Genomic DNA, 20,998 nt, shown 5'->3' on the forward strand with positions numbered 1-20,998 from the left:
AGAAAAGGTGCATTTGTCTTCTGTCTCAAGACTTCAGCTTTTGTCTGTTGCCCCTTCCTGCACCAAACGTTCTGAAGTGATTTCTCAATGCTGCCCACTCCCTACTGGGCTTTTGTTCCCTCAGTACACCTGGAATGAAGGCGGCCCTCAGTAAGACTCTGAATGAAGTCCTGGCTCAGTCATGCCCTCTGCGAAGCCACCTTGGAGCCAGAGCTCTCTCCACCAAGCTCTGAGCACTCCTTTACAGCCCCTATCTCACTTTCTTGTCCTGTTTTCCTGTTAACCCAAGCTCCAAACTCTTCGTCTTTTGCATTTTTTTCAGCACTTAGCCTAATGCTTGACATGTAGGGGGAAAGAATGAGCTTGTATTGAGTACCAGCTGTATACAGGCACTCTGCTAGGCCCTCTACACACATTCCTATTTGATTTGATTCTCATAACAACCTTGCTGTTTAGACGAGGAAACCAAGGCTCAGAGAAGATCAAGGCAGTGACCCAGGTCACTTAGGTTTAGCAGTGGCACAAAGTGACTTCCAGCCCCATGTGGGTCTCGTCTTCATTGTGTTAAGCTATGGCAAGGGACCAGTAAATGTTGGCTGGCTGAGCAAAGGTCACAGAGGTACTGTGTGCCTGGGAATGAGCAGCGGGTGCTTTGGCTTAGCTGGAGCCGTGCCTGCAGGTACAGGTCTACCTCTAGCACACAGGAGCCCTGCACTGGGAAGAAGCTAAGGGAAGGCAGATTCTTAACATAGGAGCATGTGCCTTTAAAGAAAGCCTGTAAATTCTAGTTTTGTGTTGCCCCTGATTACCTCCTAATTTGTCAGGCTGGAGTTTCTTAAAGCAGAGCACTATTGTATGACTAAAATGCAATGTTTTCTGCTCACTGCCCTAGCTCGGAGGTCTGTGTGTATATATTGACTTCTAGATCTGAGGGGTACACTGCCCCCTCCCTACCTGTGGGAAGGGCCTTGCCCTAACATTAGGGCATTGGCGGTTTTCAGTGAGGAGGAGATTTCACCAGCTCTATTGTTAATATATTCCTGTACTTAATTGCAATTCTAATATAAAATGGGGGGATCTCCTTTATTATAGTCTGAGTTAAAACTCCTCTCCCTCCGCACTGAGATTAGTGTTCCTTTACAGTTACAAGAGGTGGAATGCCTGGGTTTGCATTTGGAGCCAGCAGTAAGTGGAGGTCCTGGATGCTTGGGTGCAGCTCTGGGCCTTTGTGTCAGGTCTTTCCTACTGGAATGGGCAGAGTGGACAGGAGTAGCCAAAGGCAGGGCTGGCCATGCCCCAAACCCAGGTCAGGTGGGTACAGACCTTCCCTGCAGGGCTGCTCCCTCCTCTCAGCTCCCTTGAGCTTTCACAGTGAAGTGTAAGCAGCAGGTGGACTGACAAGCCGAAGATAGACTTGGTGCCTTCTGGGGGTACACCCCCCTCCTCAGATGGCTGCCAGTCCTGAGGGCAGTCTATAAAACAAGCCGTGTACAGATGGATCAAGTGAGTTCCCTTTGGTTGGGTGCCCCATGCTTCCGTTCATAGGATCCCGGCCTGATTGTGGAGTTGAATGGAGAACCTCCAGTGAATGAGTTTGAATGGGCATCATGGAGGTGGGGCAGTGCCCCAGGGCTTGAGCTCTGAGTTGTGCTGGTGCTGACCGGGACTTCTGGGTGGGGGTGGGGTAGGGGGGCTGCAGGGAAGCAGCAGTCAGATGGCCAAAACAGGCAGAACATAAGCCCTCTGACCCTATCCTCTAGGCCTTTAGCATCTGAGGAGTTCGCCTTTCACTGTAGAGTTGAGTGTTTCTTAGAGGCATGGAGCTGCTGTTTAGGGTCTTTTGGGATACTGTTTCTGTCCCTCCCTTCTCATTGCATTGAATACTGAACACCCCACAGTTCACCCCACATTAGGTCCTGCCCCAGAAAGGAGCAGCGTCTCCATCTTTCCCTGGGGTTGACACGGGTGTTTTCGGTGGACTGGTAGCAGAGCAGAGTTCAGGTGCAGTCTGGGTTTTCAGATTTCAAACAGCAGAAGCTGGCTTCCCAGCCACTCTGGGCTCCTACTGTAGGGGAACTGCCCAGGCAGAAGACAGGCTGCCTGCATCTATCTGGGTCTGGAAGAGAGGAGTGATGTTTGCGCCCCTGACTCTTACCCTGGTAGGCTCTTCCTGAACAGTGACTCTGTCATCCTTACCACCACTCTTAGGGAAAGTTCATTTTGATATATCCATTTTAGATAAGGAATTTGAAATTTAGAGAAGTTAAGTAAGTTGCCACGAGGGCAGGGCTGGCATTTAAATTCATATCTGCCTGACTCAAAGCTTTGGTTCTTTCTGCTTAACAGCTCTTGGGGATTCAAAAAATACAGCCACATCCCTGAACTGGGCATTATCAAAAGAATGTCAGCAGCTTCACCTCTTTGTTTTCCCATGAAATGATATCAACTAAATTTAAGTGGACAGGCACCTGCCTTTGTGCTCTTGCTTTTTTTCTCTGACAGAAGATTCAAGAAGGTCAGTGCTCCTGAGAAAGTATTATTCCTTCAGAGGAGGAGGGAGGTTATTCCAAGAGAGAGTGCAGAGGAGGGCGGTGTGTAACTCAGTGCCAGGTGTGTGGCAAAGTGGCTTGGGTCAGGGCCCTTCTTGGCACTCACCCAGATGACTATCAGGTCTCTCCTTACCTAAGACTTCCTGAATATTCCCCTCCAATTAAAATAAACCAGAAAGCCTGACAAGCAAAATTTAAAATGCACTATGTAAGAGAGGTTTTAGGAAGGGCAGTAGGATCCCTGAGTCTGGAGGTGGGGCAATGTGGCCTAGAGCTGGGTGCATAAGAGGAAAGCAATGGCCAACCCTAAGGCCATCCTCTGCTTGCATAGAGAGATCTGGGCTTGACCTGCCTGCCCAGGCTGTACCCTGGTTTTCCTCAGTGATGCCCACAGCCTACACTTTTTCAGGCCTCTGACCCTCTCCTGCACACAGTACCTTGGGTATGCTCCACCTGTGCTGGTGGGGGTGGAGGTGCACAGTGCTGTTGCAGCTTGAAGGGTAAAAAGACAACTCCTCCCTCCCTTTCTACTTCTGAGGAGATAACTTCCCCTATCCCTAGGCAGGCTGAGGCTGCACTGAAGCCCAGACCCTGCCTTAGCACTCTTGCTGGACCTGATCTCCAACTTGATTTTGAGACCTGATAGTGCCTGGGGGCCGATATGACCTGTTGACTGTCTCTAGAGTACACTTGTGATTTTGGATTCAACATGTAATTTGCTGGTCTTTGGCCTGGAGAAACCACCAGCGCGCTATCCTCCATGGCAGTAATAGTCCCTGGGGAATCCCTCCTAGGAACCTTCTCCCGAGGGGGCCAGGTCTACCTGTGCCTGGGAGGACAGGGCATCGCAGAGAAGAAGAGGGTAATGCTGAGTGAACCCCGGCACCCTTGTTTCTTGGCAGTGGTAGAAGTTCCTGGTTGCGCTGGTGTATAAGTGGGAGGGAAGGGATAGCAGGAGGACTGGCAGAGCTGGTATGGGAACCAAGCCTACTGCTTCCAGGATCTTCTTTCCCCAAGGAGCTGGGCCACCCCCTACAGGCTGGGAGCCCCCTCTCCACTCAGTCCCACCGTGAGTGGAAAAGCTGCAGCAGAGATTCTCACATGTCCAGCTTCAAAGCATGACTCAACACTTGCTCTCTTCAGATTGGAGTATAGTGAGGCAGGCAGCAGAGCCCCTAGTCTCTTCTCAGGTTGGTAAGTGACTGTTGCCTTAGGCACCACATTAAAGCTATGAGTTGTTTTGCTATGGGCTTCCGATGGCCTTGGGTGTATTTGGCGGGTGGTGGGATTTGGCAAAGTCTGGGGAGACTAGCAGGAGGCTCTTAGGCTTGATTTGAAAATGTAACTCGCCCTCTGCGATTTAGAGGCTTCCCTGAGAGTCAGCCAGATAGTCAGTTCATCAGCACAGGGACAGTGAGTGTCCCTGAGGGACTGGAGGGCTGAATGGGAGATGAAAGAGAGATACTCTACTGGGAACAAATTCCCAGGTTCTGAAGCCAAGCTTCTGAAAGTGGAAGGCTCCCCTCTCAACCTCTTCCTGCTTGAGACCTTTTGCATGTTGAGAAGGAAGGACTGAGTAGTGGGGCAAGTATTCCAGAATCCCAGGACCATCCATCCATGCAGCTAGTCCACTAGCAAACTGGGTGCAGGGGACACAGCAGTCACCCCAAGCTAAGAGCTCTTTCGTTCTTTTACTTACTGGGCAGGAAAGCTCTTTTCCCCATCCACCCCCTCCTTGTTCTGTTCCTGTGTCCTTAAAGGCCACAAGCCCAGGTGATCTCAGCCTTGGCCCCCAGCCATTCCTACTCCTTACTCCTCTGGTAACTTGGGGCCTGTTGAGGGGCTCTGACCTCTGCTCAGCTGTGTGGTCTGTTCACTTTCCTCCATCTCCAGGCCCTTTGGGGATAGGGAGGGTCTGGGCCTAGGCTTTCCTAGGAAATACAGATAGGCTTCTTGTCGCTGCTCCTCCACCTCCAGCACAGGGGTGCCCTGCATTTGAGAAAAGGGCCTGTGGGTTGTAAGCAACTGGGATGCTTTTGAGAGTGAAAGGATACATTGCTCATTAGTATGCTGAGCAAACAGGGATGGGTGGTCACCTTGATTAGAAGCTGGAATCTTAGGGAACCTAGCAGATGCCTGGGATTTTTTAGGAGTTCTCCTGTCTGTGGTTTTAGGAATGAATGGATTTGCCTTCTATGACTCTGCGTCTTGCCTGGGGCCTGGTCTCTGGGTAGTGGCAGGTCTCTGCATGGAGCCAGAGGCCAGAGCATCCCACGCTGCTTCCCTTTTCCAGTTTTCCAAATCCTTTCTCAGGAGTGAAGGACACCCACACTGCCCTCTGCCTGGTTTTCTGAGGACTCTGTCTCAACTAGTGCAGCATGTCTGAGGAAAGCAGGTAGCCAGTGACCCCAGCCACTGGCCCAAGGCCACAGGAGTTAGCTGGTAAGGGCTCTGGAATCCCTGGGAGCCCTCAGGCCTGGGACTTTCAGGGTTAAACCTGGCCCAGCAGGACTGCTCTCAGCTCCCTGGGTAAAGTGAGTGTGAATAACAATAGCAGTGGGGAAATTAAGCTGGAAAGCCTAGGCCTACTTGGGGGGGGTAGGGGGCGGTCCGCAGGGTACCAGCCACCTCTGGTACCTTACTTGGCAGCACCTTGCTTTGGGTGGGAGAGTAGGTAGAGAGTGAATAGCTCAGTAGTCTGGCCACCAAGCCATCCCACCCCCAGTTCATCATTGCCTTGGCTATATCAGCTTCTAGCATACAGCCAGCTCTGGTCTCTCTCATTCAGGATGGGGAAGAGGTAGAGGGCAGGCACCCCAGGTGTATGTTGGTGGTTTGTGTGTGGCAGGGGCGGGGGTGTGGGGGGGATGCAAAGTAGGGGATGATGCCTGGTTATGGGCATTTTCTGTCAGGAGCTCTGGACTTCCTAGCACTGCCCACATTCTGGCTTCTGCCTGGAATTATTGCCTACTAAAAGGGAGACCTGAGGAATAGAGCAGGACTAACAAGGCGGCCCCTGGTTAGGCCTCAGTTCTTCTCATTTATATTTTCTTTTCCCAACTCTTTGTGGCTGGCAGGACATTAAAGATGTACCTGGTGTAGTGTATGGTCCCTGGTTTCCTATCCAGAAACGCTGGCCCCAGCTTTACCTACATCCCTTCCCCAGGCACTGGCATTATTTAGGCTGCCCTTCACCGGAATCCCATGAATCAAGCTGGGTCTGGCTCCTAGCCCTGGCTGAGACCTCCTCTGACCACGGGCTCCTCAAAGCCAGGCCTTTACCCCTCTGGGTCTTTTCCAGCAAGACCTAGGTATGGCTCTCCTGCTGTACGTCCTGGGCAGGATGTCATCACAGGCTGGACTTTGCCTCCTCCACAGCCCAGCAGGCAGGTTCCTCATCTCAGCTCCTTACTGGCCTCCTTTCATCCTGTGGCCAATCTCAGAAGCTGCAAGATGGGGGAGGAGGGTTGGTAATATTTTTGAAGGAATAAATAGGCTCCTACCACCCAAGCCCCCATTCTGGCTGAGTGTCTTCAGAGCCTCCTCTTGGCCTGTGATGATTATCTAGTGGGAGAACAGCAAGAGACAACCAAGAGTTTTGCCCCCAGCTTCTTCTGTCTTCGGACCTTAGGGTCTGCACTGCTCTTAAGGCTCTTTAAAGTTTTAGTTCAAGGGGCCCTAGACTAAAAGAAGAGCAAGGCAGCTAGTCCTTACACAGCTGCCAGTACCCTGACCCCATTGGACCTTTGCACTCCCAAGAAAATCCACACCGGAGATGGGGCGAAGATAGGGCAGAGTTATTACAGGCAGGGCTGGATGGGCTGCAGTCGGGGAGAAAGCAGGCAGAGTGAGCTTCTCTCATTACCTGCCTTCTGTCCTACAGATTGGATATAATCCATGACACACACTCGGAGGAAGTCCCTTCCCATGTTGAGTTCTGGCCCCACTGGCCGCCAGGAGCCCCTGCAGATGGAAGGCAACAGCATGGAGCAGGAGGCGGAAGGTATGGAGCCAGGCATGCCTGAGAGCCCCGGGCACCTTGCAGGGCGCCGCAAGAACTACCCTCTGCGTAAGCGCCCTTTGGTTCCTGAGAAGCCCAAGGCCTGCAAAGTGCTGCTGACCCGCCTGGAGAATGTGGCTGGACCACGGAGTGCAGATGAAGCTGATGAGCTGCCCCCCGACCTGCCCAAGTCCCCTAGCCCAGCCCCTTCCAGTGAAGACACTGGCCTCACCCAGCCCCGCAAGCGGCGCCTGGCCTCCCTAAACGCCGAGGCCCTTAATAACCTGCTGCTGGAGCGAGAGGACACCAGCAGCCTGGTGGGCAGCCGACGTAGCCGAGGGGGAGACCCCCACCGCAGCCGGGACCATGACCGGGCCACTGGAGGCTGGTCTTCCTCCAAGAAACGTCCCCGGCTGAGAGACCTCGGTGGAGGAAGTCGGGACCTGTCCCCAGAGCCAGCACCAGATGAAAGTAGCCGTCGAGATGGTGACCTAGCTCCCAAGAGACTGGCCAGCCTGAATGCAGCTGCTTTCCTAAAGCTGAGCCAAGAGCGGGAGCTACCCCTGCGGCCACCTCGTGCACACCCAGAAGTAGATGGGCGCTCCACTGAGCCACTAACACTGAAGGCCCCGAGGCCAAAGTGGGCCAAGGTCAATGGCAAAAACTATCCCAAGGTTCGGCAGGGGCCCAACTCCGGGGAGGCTGCAGGTCCACCAGGCTGGCAAGGGTGCCCCGAGGAGCCATGGCTATCCGCTACCCCTCGTGGGCCAGCCAGCCAGCCACCTTACCGGCAGCCTCTAAGCCAGGTTGTGGAGAGCCCCTTGGGTCTACGCCCCCATCTGCCTCTGCTTATGGGTGGGCAGGCAGCCCTGAAGCCGGAGCCTGGGCGTCCAGGAGAGGAGTCACCTGCCCCCAAACAGGAACTGCATCAGCCCTCTTTTCCCACACCCCAGCTGTCCCTCCTGCCGATGCCTGGCAACCCTGCCGACTATAGTGGCCTATGTGGTCGGCCTGGGCTCACTGCAGTAGGCAGCCTCTACCTATACTGCCAAGATAGGCTGCAATGTGGGGGCTATTCTCCCTGCCCCATGCTCCCTGAGAGTAAGCTGTCCCCAGTGGCAGCACCTACCGAAGGGCTCTTCTTGGCCCCGAGACCAGTGCCTACGGGCACCCCTTTCCAGCACCCTCCTTGGAGCTCTCGCTACTGCTCCAGTGAGGAAGCTGGAGTGAATGGCTACAGCATCTGTGAAATGTTACCCCCTTCTCTTACCCACATCGGCACTACCTGTGGCGGCTGTTCCTACAAAATGCCTTTTGCAGCAGGTAAGCCTTCCTGGGCATGGGATGTACCAGGGAGTCTCTGAGACATGGTGTTCTAATAGGTTGGGTCGTGGAACAGAGTGAGGGTCCTTGGGGTTTAGGTACTGCAGGGAAGGTAGGGGGCTTTGAGAGGGGAGGACTCCCCTCGTTTTATACTCTAAGCCTAGGAGTACTCCCAGGAAATGGGCCTATGTTTAGCTCTTAGCAGCCCTGTTCTGTTCCTGCTGTCTATGGAGATTTCTTGGCCTGGGAGGTAGGTAGATAGCATTGTAGTAGTAGAAGGGGTAGGGAATGCCGTTTCTCCCTCTCCTTTGGGATGCCATGCTCAGTCTTAGACTCTTGAGTAGCAAGTTACATGTTGAAATTAGGGTTTTTGCCAAGATCTTCCCATGTCCCTTCTGCCCTCCTCATGGAAAGCTAGAATTACTTACTTTCAGGAGCCCAGACCATCGCATGCTGGCAAAAGTTAAGCATTCATGGGAAAGGGTAGGGAGTTACCAGATCCAATAGCTGGTGACAGCTATAGTAGGACGGCTTCTTCCTGGCCATACAGGCTTTGAAAGAGTAGTGCCCAGAGTTAGCATCACTTTGCTAGGGATGGATGGGGTAGGCACACTCTGAGAACAGAGTTCCCTGGCACAGACGGTGTTCTTAGGGCCCATGGCTTTGGTATCTGCCTTCCTGGCAAGACCTAGACACCTGAGAGGCTTGTGTTGCACTCCCAAATTGGCAGGAAGTGTCCTCACATGCCTCTTTGGGCTCCCTTCTAGGCTTCCCGGTAGAAATAAGGTGACCAGAGCCACCCTGGTCGGCACATCTTCCTTGCTTGTGGTAAAATGAGGGGCCAGGCCTTCCCAGGGCTCTCCCCTCCCCCACAATCCTTCTTATAGGGGTCTATAAAACAACTTTATAGACCAGTTGACTGGTTAGACTGGTTTTCAGATTCTGGCATGAGTTGGAGAACAGGCTTCTTCCTGGGCTTTTCCTCCTCTTTTGTATCACTCTCCAAATCTAGACATAACCTGTGGGACCCAAAAGTCTTACCCACTTGCCCCTGGGACACCAGTAAATACCATGTGCTAGGCACTGTTCTAAAGCACTTCACATATGGGAGGCCACATGGCATGTAATTGAGCATAGACTGTAGAACCAAACTGCTTGGAGCAAAATGTTCTCCCCCACTTCCATAGCCACATGACTGTGGAACAAGCCAGTAACTACTACATGTCTCATTTTTCTTAATTGTAAAATGGGAATAATGGTACTTGCTTCATAGGGTTGTTATAAGGTTGACATGAGTTAATGCACTGATTAAAAAAAAAAAAACAGCTCAAGACAGACTACGTGATAGTTGCAAGTATTATTTCTATTGCAAAGTGCTGAGAAGTAAAGTAACTTGGCCTCATGTTACACAGCAAATCAGTGTCAGGTCTGGGAATCATATCCTCGGCTGTCTGATTCCAGCTCCCCTGCTCCTAAGCACTACGGAAGGCTTGGAGAAGATTAAGTCAAAGCTAGAGAAGCTGTTCCCATTACCCGTCCCCTTCCTTCTTTCAAACTAGAAGGAGAAGTGGAGATGTCTGTGGGCCAATCTCCAAGGTCAAGAAACACCTTTGGCCGGTCACTTTGACGGTCCACCTTAAAGACCCCCAACCTGACCCACCTGCCACTTAGAATTAGGAGCAGACTCTGAAGATGGAGAGATTGGGGGTGGGGGGTTACTATTTGTCCTTATCTGCCCTGACTCCCTCTCTCCTTTTTCCAGAAGGCTGCAGGTCCCTGGGCCAGCTGGAATTTCCTCTCCCAGAAGCTGGACACCCAGCCTCACCTGCTCACCCCCTCCTGGGGTGCCCTGTGCCCAGCGTGCCACCTGCTGCAGAGCCTGTCCCTCATCTTCAGACACCCACATCGGAGCCCCAGACAGTAGCCCGTGCATGCCCTCAGAGCGCCAAGCCTCCTAGTGGTTCCAAGTCAGGTCTGCGCACAGGTTCCAGCTGTAGGCACACTGTGAGGAGCAAGGCTGCCCGCAGGCCAAGTCACCCCAAGCAACCACGTGTCCAGCGCCCACGCCCTCGCCGCCGTCGACGCCGCCGCACTAATGGCTGGGTTCCTGTTGGAGCTGCTTGTGAAAAGGCTGTCTATGTCTTGGTGAGTGCTAGCTCTTAGCCCATGGGTAGAATGGGTGTGGCTTTGGGGACATAGAACCTGCAGTGAGGTATGTGGATCCCAGGAACCTCAGCTCTAGCTATACTGTGAAGTGGCAAGGGTCTCCAGTTCATTTGTGCTCCAGGAACCAAGTATGCTGGCCCATTCTGCTCCCCCTGACCCTACTGATCCTATATTATCCACCTTGGGGAGGTCAAGGCATGCATAAAGTCACAGCTGATGGCTACCATCTCTGTCACTGACACTCAGAGGAGCTCTCTGAAGTGTCTTCACCTCTAATTTCTTCTCATGCTGTTCCTTCTATCCCGGATTATAAAGTGGATAATTTTCATGGGGACTTTTTGGATAAATATGTATAGGGGAAATTGGGATTAGGCAGAGAAAATCAGTGATACAGAAACATCTGGGATGATGAAAAGAACGTCAACTAAAATTTATTGAGCACTTCTTAGGTATCAGAAGCAAGCTAAGCACTTTGCATGCATTATCTGCTTTCATCATCACCATTACCCTATGAGGTATGTACCCTGTGTTCCTATAATTATCCTCAATTCACAGATGAGGAAACTAAGGCTTAGATTAAGTAATTTGCCCAAGGCTCTACCACTTGGCAGTAGTGGTTTTAGGGTCAAACCAAGACTGGCCCATTAGGAAGCCCGAGGAGCTCCCAGTGTTGAGGGCTTGGAGTGAGAGAGCCACCTGTTGGGGTGTGGTGGTCAAGAATGCAGCCCAAGAAGCTTTGGGCCACTTTCCCACCCTTGTTTCCACTTCTTATCCTTTCTCCAACCATGGGGACCCCCATCCCATCATGCCCCTGAAAGCCAGGCTTAAGGAGAAGGGGCCAACATGTAAATTCCTTCTGCAGTTTCCCATCCATAGTGGTTTTATTGCCCTGAGGAATATAAAGAGAGAGTGTCATTTGCTCCCTCCCTCCCTCTTCATTTTGAGTGGGGCCTTACAACCCTGTTTGTGTCATTGGTTTGTTGCTCAGGATGAACCGGAACCAGCCATCCGAAAGAGCTACCAGGCAGTAGAGCGGCATGGAGAGACCATCCGAGTTCGGGATACCGTCCTCCTCAAGTCAGGCCCACGAAAGACATCCACACCTTACGTGGCCAAGATCTCTGCCCTTTGGGAGAACCCCGAATCAGGTACCCCCTGTCTGAAGTCTGACCTGGCACTGTTCTTGGCACAGTCTGTCTTCTACTTAGCCAGGGTTTATCTTTTGCAGAGCTCAGCAGGTGGCCTTGTAACTTGGATTGTATCAGCTCATTAACCTTTCCAGCCACAAGGACCTGGACACTGTCCCCCTTCCTCACCTGTCAGTGCTTTTCCCCTTTTCTTCCTCCATGCCTAATAGCATTCCAGGCCAGAGAATGCTAGGCTTTCTGAATGCTTGAGATAGAGGACTTCGGTGGTTGGATCCTGCAGGATTGGCCCAGTATTAGAATTGGATGAGCCTCCAGAGCGGGTGGCCAGCTCGCCTGCCTAAGTAACTCTGGGGTTGCCAGCTCAAGTCATGACTGCTTTTCTTTGACCCCCAGGAGAGCTGATGATGAGTCTTCTGTGGTATTACAGACCAGAGCACTTACAGGGAGGCCGCAGTCCCAGCATGCACGAGGTGAGCTGCCCGGCAATGGGTAGGGGAATGCAGGGGTGGCAGAGGGAAGAGGTCATGGCATAAGGTGGTTCGGGAAGGGCAGCTGTAGGCAGTCAAGTCCCTAGACATGTTACCTTGGATTTCAGAGACCCTGGAGAAGGGCTTGGGTTTCAGCCTTTTTTCCCAACCCTGCCCTGGTTCATGTTTCAAAGGATATAGTACTCAGTCTTGAAAGGGGGACAAAAAAGGAACCTTTGAGGGCCAGGGCTGCCAGAATGGGAGCAAGTAATGTCTGCAGCACAAGAGGGAGATGGAAAAGGACTCTTCCCAATACCCTTTAGTACTCTACCCAGTGGTGTGCTAAGAGTAATAATGCCGCCAGGGTGTGGTCCCTCCCCCTCAGTCTGGACTCCCTTTTACTCTGGTTTCCCTCACTGGGATTTTCCAGAAGACTTTGACCGACTCTACTGTCCTCCCCTGAGCTGGTTGGGCTGGCAGGGGTCGGGGTTAGGAAACTAATGACCAGCTAGAGGAGGCACCTGGCTTCTCTAGAGTAGCATGGAACCTGGGAGGAATGCCTTGGGGTGCCAGGTGGCAAGCAGTTAGACTCACATTTCAGGGAAGCTCCCTGGCTTTCTGAGCACTAGCTGGAGTTAGGTCAGGAGTCTCAGCAATGGGGTTAATGTTCACCTTGTTCCTGGAATTATATGTTTCCAACTTTGGTAACTGATCTCCTGCTCTCTGCTTTTGAGCCTTTGCAGAATGAAGTCTTTGCATCGAGACATCAGGACCAGAACAGTGTGGCCTGCATTGAGGAAAAGTGCTATGTGCTGACCTTTGCGGAATACTGCAGGTGGGTGGTGCCCTGTACCTCTGGCTAGCCTCTCCCCTCATACCCCCCAGGGCTGTTTCTGGGCTGCCTGTGACTCCAAAAGGATCTCACTGAGCCTTACCTCCCAGAACTTTCTTCCTTACAGCCTGCTTTTACCATCTGATTTTTTTAGAAGAAAAAAAATTGTTTCCTGTCTGAGGTAGAATGGTTGGGCAGAGTTGGGGTTATAGTACTGCTCTTGGAGAAAATCAAGAATTGGCAGGTGGTCAAGAGGGAGGCTCTAGCAAGTGTGGTTCCCCAGTGACAGAGAAGGTAAACTGACAATTGGCAGAAAGGGTGTAACCCCTAGGATAGGGATGGAAGCAACACTAGCCGTTGTAGGGATAGGAGGAAACGAGACATCCTCACTCTCTGGACCTGTCCAGAAAAGGAATTGGAATTCCTGCAAAGGTGGCTTTGATAAAGACAGTGGACGACATGTCATTGCAGATTCTGTGCCATGGCCAAGCGCCGAGGTGAGGGCCTTCCCAGCCGAAAGACAGCACTGGTGCCCCCCTCCGCGGACTACTCCACCCCACCACACCGCACAGTGCCCGAGGATACGGACCCTGAGCTGGTGTTTCTTTGCCGCCATGTCTATGACTTCCGCCATGGCCGCATCCTCAAGAACCCCCAGTAGCCGCCTCCTGCCCACACTGGGGCTGCCCATGGGCAAGTTGGGGCTCAGGGCAGGGGCCACTGCTTGAAGCACAGCACTTGGTTAAGGGGCCACAGGGGCCTGAGGTTGCTGGCCTGTGGTTCTCTTGGGGGGGGGTGGGCAGGGGTCCTTATGAGTTTGGGCCCCAGGGGAGGGGAGGGGAGTCCAGGATATAAGAAAAGCATCATAGCCCTCAGCTTGGCCCAGGGTACCTCTCTGTGGTCCGTGGGTGGAGACTCCTGAAGAAGTCGTCTTCCCTGATGCTGAGCCAAGCCAGAGGGGCATGGGGCCTGGGGGGTGGGGGGGAGGTCTTTCAGGAACCAGGCCCAACAGACCTTTATTTAGCCTCCCCTGGGCCCTTCAAGAGGGAATGGGAGCCAGCTTTACCTCACCCACTGTGACCCACTGCTTCCCTATCAGCCTAGGACCAGGCTCTTTCAGATTCTAGTATAGCTCCGAGCTCGTTCCTTTAAGGCGTAGAGAGCCAGAGTCTGGTTTCCAGAGCATTGACTTCCTATTCCTGGATTTGGGGCCTTTCCCAGGCTTTCCTCCTTGGCCCCTGCAGTAGCCCCTGGTGCTGGGACAAGTTACCCGGCCCTCATTGTCATGGGTGTGGCCCACTTGTGGGAGTCAGCTTCCTGTTCGCCTCCTGGTGAGGGGCCACCCAGCAGGTCTGGCTTCCCAGAAGTTAACTGATCAACATGCTGTTTATCATGTCTGGGAGGGCAGAAGGGAGCTGGGAGGGGGTGGGGGGCAGGGGGCAAGAAAAATTGCTACCTGATTTATTGAAGACTTTCTCTTGCCTTATACTTGGAGGTTCTAGGAAACCTCTTGCAGAACTTCACACAGGACTATTCAAGCCACACCCACCTGAAATCAAACCAAAGGAGTGCTGTGGCTCCCCTTGCCCTGCCATCCCTGACCCCCTAGTCTTTTGTAGATTGCACTAATTTACATCCCAGCAAGAATCAACACTGTATCAGTTCACAGACCTGCTGAGCTGCAGCCACTCACTCTAGGAACTAAGGACTGAATTTCCAGTTTGTTCCTATTGCCCAGGGGCCCTGTCTTCACCTCATGCTGCTCCCCCAGAGTAAATTAGGAGGCTCAGCTCCTTGTTGTCCTGGCCAGTACTAGGCCTTGGTCCTGGGGCTCTCTGCAAGGGGACTAGAACAGCCTGGTTCTTTCCTATTTGTACCAAAGAGGAGCATGGTAGGGAGAAGGAGAGGAGCCCCATGTGGCTTGGGCCTGGTGCTGGGAACCTGCTCTTGAGCACTTCCACAGGGCACATACCCCTGGGGGGCAGGAGCCAAGGAGGGTAGCACTGGGTCTTCCCCCAGGGAGGGGCAGACACCCAGAAGGCTAAGCAGATGGCACCGGATGAAGACAGTCAGGCAGGGTCTGCAGAACAAGGTGGAAGTGAATGCTGAGAGTACTTCCAGCAAGCCTGTCGCTGTGCTGTCCTTGAGAAAATGGGCCACTCCTACATGGTCATTGGGATCGGGGAGGCCTGGAGGCTTCAGAGGTAAATTTACTTGGGAAGCCCAAATCCGAAGAGAAGGGACTCGGGTTCCCTTGTATGGAATAAGCTGTTTGGAGGAAGGCATCAGTCTGGGGTTGGGGGTGGGGGGTGCAGTAGGAGAGGTTGATAGAGTGGCTGTGGGGACTCCGGAGAGCCAGCCGTGGAGCCTGCTCATTCCCAGGGTGCTGGGCCCTTGCTGCCAAGGAGCCTAGCCTCACCCAGCAGGAGAGAGATTAAGGCCCCTCCTCCCAGGGTCTGCTGCCCAGAACTTAAATGCTTTTGAAATCTCTTAGATGTTGAAATATTTTTTCGAACCTGAAAATGCAGCTGGTAGAATTTCAATGGAAGCATAATTCATGTAAAATATATTTTAGTTGATATTTTGTAAAATGCACTTTTTGTGTGTGTCGACCCCGGTTTCTCAGATCTGTATTTCAGTGTTTACAAGGGAGGGAGGACCTTTCCTCACCTCCCTTTTGACAGAGATTAGAAGTACTTCTTTAAGAAAAAATAAATTTGAGAAATTGTATTGATTTAGAAAAGGATTATTTCCTGTGTGTCCTGTCATCTTTTTATCTGTGGGTGCAGAAGGGCTCACTTTATTTGTGTGTGAGGGGGTCTTTTAATACTTAAGAGTGCAGGGGCTCACTAGTGCCAGTATGTGAAGAGGGCAGGAAAGTAGGGGGAAAGTGGAGGAGAGGAGACAGGGAATGGGAACTTGCAGTTAACTAACATCGTGGTAGCCAGAACCACCTACCTGGGCTGTGTGAAATCCTTGGGTTTCTGGCCCTCCCCTGGCCAGTGACGTGGGAACTGGTCCCCACATAGGTGCACAGTGAAGATATCACCTCATCACCTTGGGTCATGTCCTTGGGAAGCTGGCCAGCAGAAACTGGCCTGGGGTGCCTGTATCTAGCAATAGGCACTCCTTGCTGAGGGAATGAAGGCTACATCATAGAGCCAAGGGTTTGTGACTGCCTGGATCCCTAGTTCACCACAGCCCCAGCACCTCAGTGTTGACTGCTCAAGGTGGGGTGGCTGTGAGGCCATGGGAGTTCCTAGGAGGCAGAGTATAGCTGCCCAACCCTCTTGCATTTTGGTAAGGACGTGGGCAGATGCATTTTCATAGAGGTTATTAGGGACATGGACAGCATCATGGATCTAATAGCACCACTATCAGTGTGCTGTTCACAGGAGTCCCCTGAGATGGGTGGTATCCTATCATTTCATAGATAGGAAACTGGTGAAGACAAGTACCTTGCCCTAGGACTCCTCCAGAGGTAACTATTCCTGTACTCATACTGCCTCACTATGACTGCTAATAGAAAAACTTAAGAGAAATAAGTATGTGCCAAATTAAATCAGTTTTTTCCTTAGTATGAGATGTACATATTTTTTTTAAAAAAAATTTCAGTAGAAAATGACCCCACCACCAGAAATCTACCTTCAGTGCTTTTGGAAGCAAGGAGCAGTTTGGTGAAGGTTGAATACATGCAAACTTCTAAGTCAATGAATGGAATGGCATCCTGAGATGCACCTCAGCATTCAGACAGTGGGATGTGGGGAGCCTACTCTGAAGACCTGGGAGGACACCAGGCTTCCCATTCGTTCCTCTAGCTCATAGTGTGTGCCCTTAAATTGGTAGGATTGGGGGATCATCCAGGGGCCCTTTAGCTTTATCTCATTCCCCAAAACCCCTCATACTGAATTCATCTGGTCAACAGTAGTGTCATCCTCCCACTAAACTCATCCTCTGGCATCTTCCCCAGTTCTGTCACTCAGTACAGCGTGGAAGCTTCTTCCTCCCTCTCAACCATTTCATGTTTGTGCTCCATTCATTTCTGAAGGGTTGAGATTAGGCATTTAGGTTCTGGAATCAGATTGACTCATTTAGAGTCTCAGCTTCCCTGAGCCTGTTTCTTAAGCTGTGCAATGGGAATGCCCATAGTACTAACCTCCCGGGGTGACTTGACTGAAGAAGAGAACACAAAACACTGAGAAGGCACCTGCCTCAATAAAGGTGGATTCTAATTACATCACTACTCTGTTTCAGAGCCTTCCTGGCTCCCCACACATACTGAGGTCTGGATACTTAGTGAAGTGCCCAGTTCTGGTGGGGACAGGCTGACCACTGACATTTAGAGCATTCCCACATCTGCCTCTAGCCCATGTGGCCAGCCTGGTGCCAGTTAGCATGTTTGGCTCCAGGCAAGGAAGCTGCTGCTCAGCCCCTAGCTCCTCATCCTTTAAACTGTGTGCTAACCACATCAGTGGTCAGTTACCAGGCACCAACTAGTCATTAGACCCTCACCAGAGTGTCCCAGTTAGCCCACCTTTCAGGCTGAGAAAGGGAAGACAGATGGGAGAGATTCCATTTTCAGACATTGCAGCATTACCAGGATGCACACTAATCTCCCAGGTACTGTTAAATCTAAGAGTCACCATGGAGATGAGCCTCTGGTCAGCGCCTGACAGCCTTGTTGCGCTTTACTGGAGTGGCTGGGACAGGGTGGGTAAGGGGAGCACACTGAAGCCCCTACTTCAAGCGAGAAAGATGGGCCTCTCCAAAGTCTGGATTCTAGGAGAGCGCTGGCAGGGCGGGGGAGAGGGTGCTTTCTCCAGAGTCACTCTTCGTAAGGGCGGACTTCGCCAGGCCAGAGTATGCGGCAGTGCTGGGTGCATGTTCTCTCCGTCCAGCTCCTTGAGGGCACGCGCCGCGGCCTGAGTCTTTTCTGCCTTCGAGACCTCGGAGCTTTTGTCCCCGGCACCCGGAGGATCAAGATCGCCCTGGTTCAGACGCCCTCTCCTGGGTGGGGGTCTGCTTGAGCCCTCCCAGCCTGCTCCCTGCAGGGGTGCCCGCCCCTCTCCCCGCCCCCAGCTGGGCCCGCCCCCGCGCCTGTGTGACGGCTGGGCCGGGGTAGGAGAGCTGCCGGGCGGGACATCCGGCCCTGGTTCCTAGCCGAGCCTGCCCGCCGCCCGCCGTCCGCCCCGGCGCCTCCGCCCGGCCGCCGGTCACCGCTGCGCGTCGGGGCCTCCCGCCAGCGCTCCTCTCCCGGATCCTCTCCCGGAGCTTGTGGCCCAAACCCTCAGCGCCCGCCCCCAGGCCGAGCCCCACTCCCAGCAGACAGCCCTCGGATCCGCCCGGCTCGCGCAGGCCCCCACCTCCGGAGCACTATGTTCCCCCGCCCGATGACCCCGCTGGCGGCCCCAAATGGCGCCGAGCCCCTGGGCCGGGCGGCGAGGCGGGCCCCACTGGGCAGAGCCCGGGCAGGGCTAGGGGGCCCGCCTCTGCTGCTGCCGTCCATGCTGATGTTTGCGGTGATCGTGGCCTCCAGCGGGCTGCTGCTCATGATAGAGCGGGGCATCTTGGCTGAGATGAAGCCCCTTCCCCTGCACCCTCCCATTCGCGAGGGCTCGGCCTGGCGCGGGACAGTCTCCCAGACCGGGGGTCTGTCCTTGAATGCCGAGGACTCGGACTTGCAAGTGAGGCAAGACATCCGGAACCGGACCTTGCGGGCAGTGTGCAGACAACCAGGTATGCCTCGGGACCCCTGGGACTTGCCGTTGGGGCAGCGGCGCACTTTGCTGCGCCACATCCTCGTGAGTGACCGCTACCGCTTCCTCTACTGCTACGTCCCCAAGGTGGCCTGCTCTAACTGGAAGCGGGTGCTGAAGGTGCTAGCTGGCGTGCTTGACAGCGTGGACGTCCGCCTCAAGATGGATCACCGTAATGACCTGGTGTTCCTGTCAGACCTGCGGCCCGAGGAGATTCGTTACCGCCTGCAGCACTACTTCAAGTTTCTGTTTGTGAGGGACCCCTTGGAACGCCTTCTCTCGGCTTACCGCAATAAGTTTGGCGAGATCCGAGAGTACCAGCAGCGCTATGGGGCTGAGATCGTGAGGCGGTACAGGGCGGGAGCGGGACCCAGCCCTGCAGGGGACGATGTCACCTTCCCTGAGTTCCTGAGATACCTAGTGGATGAGGACCCTGAGCGCATGAATGAGCACTGGATGCCCGTGTACCACCTGTGCCAGCCTTGTGCCGTGCACTATGACTTCGTAGGGTCTTATGAGAGGCTGGAGACTGATGCTAACCAGGTGCTGGAGTGGGTGCGGGCACCACCCCATGTCCGATTCCCGGCGCGCCAGGCCTGGTACCGGCCTGCCAGCCGCGAAAGTCTGCACTACCATCTCTGCAGTGCCCCACCGGCTCTGCTGCAGGACGTGCTGCCTAAGTACATCCTGGACTTTTCCCTCTTTGCCTACCCACTGCCTAATGTCACCAGGGAAGCCTGTCACCAGTGACCATGGGTATGAGCCAGCAGCTGTTGGGGACTGGTTTTGACGATGCCAGCTGCTTGTGCCTGCCATTTAGAGAAACCCTGGCGCTGAAGCCTGGAGTTTGTCCAGATGTCTGGATGTCAAAGACTGTCCTCAGAAGTTCCTTACCCTGGGTGGGTGGCCACAGTAGCTCAGAAGACAGGGTTGGACAGGAGTCCTGGTGCTCCCCTTTGGGATTTCTTGGGGACCAGTGTGATCGTTCTTGCCCTGGCAGAGCCAGTTATCAGTGAAGCAACACATCTGTTCTTCAGACTGGTTCCCGGCCCCTGGCTGTAGGGATGGTACAATTCACTTGATCTACCTTAACCTGTCGCCAAACCCAGAGGTGGACCATCAGGAACTAGGCCAAAACTGGGAGCATGGGCTCTCATCACCGCATTCATCTGCTCCTTGTGCCTCAGGGCTGGATTTAGCAGTCCTGCCTTACAAATGTACTTTGTGCCTTTCTGCTTCAGACTTGGAATTTCCTACATTTGCCAGGTTCTTTCCATTTTTCCAAGGAAAGGAAAACTGAGTCAGGACCCTTGCCTAGTAGATCCATTACCAGGTCCTGCAGGTATCCAAAGACCCCTGTGCCCAGCCTCTTGAGGCTCTGGGAACCTCCTCCCCCAAAATTGTGGCAGTGGCTGGTGTATCTGGCTGCTACTTTTCTGACACATTTATTTAAAATTTGTACTTTTTGAAAGAACCCTTATAAAGGCGTTGTTTCCTAATAGCCAAATTTTTAATAAAGCTGTTTTGTATACAAAGCTTCTCTGATTCTCTCTGAGTTCCTGTGCATCCAGGCATCTCCTAGATGTCTGTCTCCCTAGGTCAGGAGAGGGAGCTTGCAGGTGGAGAAAGGAAGACAAAATGTAACTTGCTTAGGTCAGTCCAGGGGGCTATTGCCATAGCATGGAGAATTTGAAGGCTCCCCCACAGGCCACACCAGATCACAGACTCAGCTTCTGGGATGCCACTGCAGGGCAGGCCCCATTGGGCATGGCACACCCCCATGGATTATTCTCTGAAGAAGGAAGTGGATGTGAGACACTGGCTCCTCCTCCTCTTAGGCAGGAATAGTTCTTGATTGAGGAGATCCCCAGATGAAAAAGGGGTTGTTGTATGAGCAATGGGAGGTTATTCCTAGCCTTGAGAATTATAAAGAAGACAAGGAGGTTGAGCAAGGGGCAGGCTTTTGCTGACTTAGGTTCAAAAGAAATTGTGGGTGTCGTGGGAGAATATACCTAGCCTTGCTATTGGCCTCACTTTGGAGGAGAAAATTGAGGGGACGGGGCTTCTATGCACACTTTTGATTCTCTACCACGACTCACCAGGAGGGCTTACCTTTCTTACCTTAACTTTTGTCTGGGTCAGATCCCCCTCTTCAGGGTCCCCTTGGCTCTAGGGGCTGCACCTCAGATAGCATCTGGACTTAGCATGCTCTGTTGTAATGGCCCAGGTACATTTTTGTGTGCAGTTGAGATTGTGTCTGTATTGTTCTCTTGATGTTCCCAGAACCTACCTTGTCCAAGGGGCTGGCACACAGTAGGCATGTATGTGGCTTAACAGAACCAAGGTGTACATCTTGCTGCAGGACAATGAGCACTGTGCTTGGAGTCACCCAGACCAATTAAGTCCCAGCTCTGTCTACCAGCTGCCTGACCACCTCTCTGAGCCTCCACTTTCTCCTCTGTCTCATGGGAATAATAACGCCTATATCATGTAGAGTGCTATGAAGATTAATGGGGACAAAATGCCCATCCCAGCACCTGGCTTAACGGTTATTTTTTTGAGATAGTAGTTGAACGTCTATGTCCTCAGTGACCTGTGGAGACAGGGAAGAAGTCAGGATACTGTCAACCCAGCACTGGAGACTGGAATTACCTCAGAGTAGAGCCCCTTCGACCTTTGGGTTCACTTCCCTTGCTAAATAGTCAGTCCTCTTAGCTTTCTGCTCCTCAGGGGTCCCCCACCCCAACTCTGCACCCA

At 53.1% G+C, this 20,998-nt stretch overlaps 2 protein-coding genes across 8 annotated transcripts in view; both read left to right on the forward strand.

The window, feature by feature from the left end:
- Positions 1 to 15,234, forward strand: part of BAHD1 (bromo adjacent homology domain containing 1) — a 36,326-nt gene extending 21,092 nt beyond the window's left edge. For 3 of the 7 annotated variants that reach the window (XM_016152217.2, XM_016152215.2, XM_016152218.2), the window contains 6 exons: positions 6,433 to 7,872; positions 9,635 to 10,017; positions 11,027 to 11,186; positions 11,580 to 11,656; positions 12,388 to 12,488; positions 12,957 to 15,234. In XM_016152217.2, the coding sequence (XP_016007703.1) occupies positions 6,447 to 7,872; positions 9,635 to 10,017; positions 11,027 to 11,186; positions 11,580 to 11,656; positions 12,388 to 12,488; positions 12,957 to 13,146 (2,337 nt within the window). In that variant the 5' untranslated portion in view covers positions 6,433 to 6,446 and the 3' untranslated portion in view covers positions 13,147 to 15,234. Of the gene's footprint in view, positions 1 to 1,695; positions 2,516 to 3,549; positions 3,744 to 3,777; positions 4,992 to 6,432; positions 7,873 to 9,634; positions 10,018 to 11,026; positions 11,187 to 11,579; positions 11,657 to 12,387; positions 12,489 to 12,956 lie in introns of those variants that run through there. The other 4 variants (XM_036238965.1, XM_016152219.2, XM_016152213.2 and 1 more) reach the window with 4 other exon arrangements.
- Positions 15,235 to 17,619: 2,385 nt separating this feature from the next.
- CHST14 (carbohydrate sulfotransferase 14) lies at positions 17,620 to 19,778 on the forward strand. Its single transcript, XM_016152335.2, has one exon. The coding sequence runs from the start codon at positions 17,861 to 17,863 to the stop codon at positions 18,989 to 18,991; it is 1,131 nt and encodes a 376-aa protein (XP_016007821.1). The 5' UTR covers positions 17,620 to 17,860; the 3' UTR covers positions 18,992 to 19,778.
- Positions 19,779 to 20,998: the final 1,220 nt, after the last annotated feature.

This window comes from Rousettus aegyptiacus, unplaced genomic scaffold, assembly GCF_014176215.1.
Source record: "Rousettus aegyptiacus isolate mRouAeg1 unplaced genomic scaffold, mRouAeg1.p scaffold_m13_p_3, whole genome shotgun sequence".
Classification (NCBI taxonomy): domain Eukaryota; kingdom Metazoa; phylum Chordata; class Mammalia; order Chiroptera; family Pteropodidae; genus Rousettus; species Rousettus aegyptiacus.

Excerpts from the sequence above, each read along its gene's own strand:
- CHST14 (XM_016152335.2), top strand. The coding sequence starts at position 17,861 with ATGTTCCCCCGCCCGATGACCCCGCTGGCGGCCCCAAATGGCGCCGAG.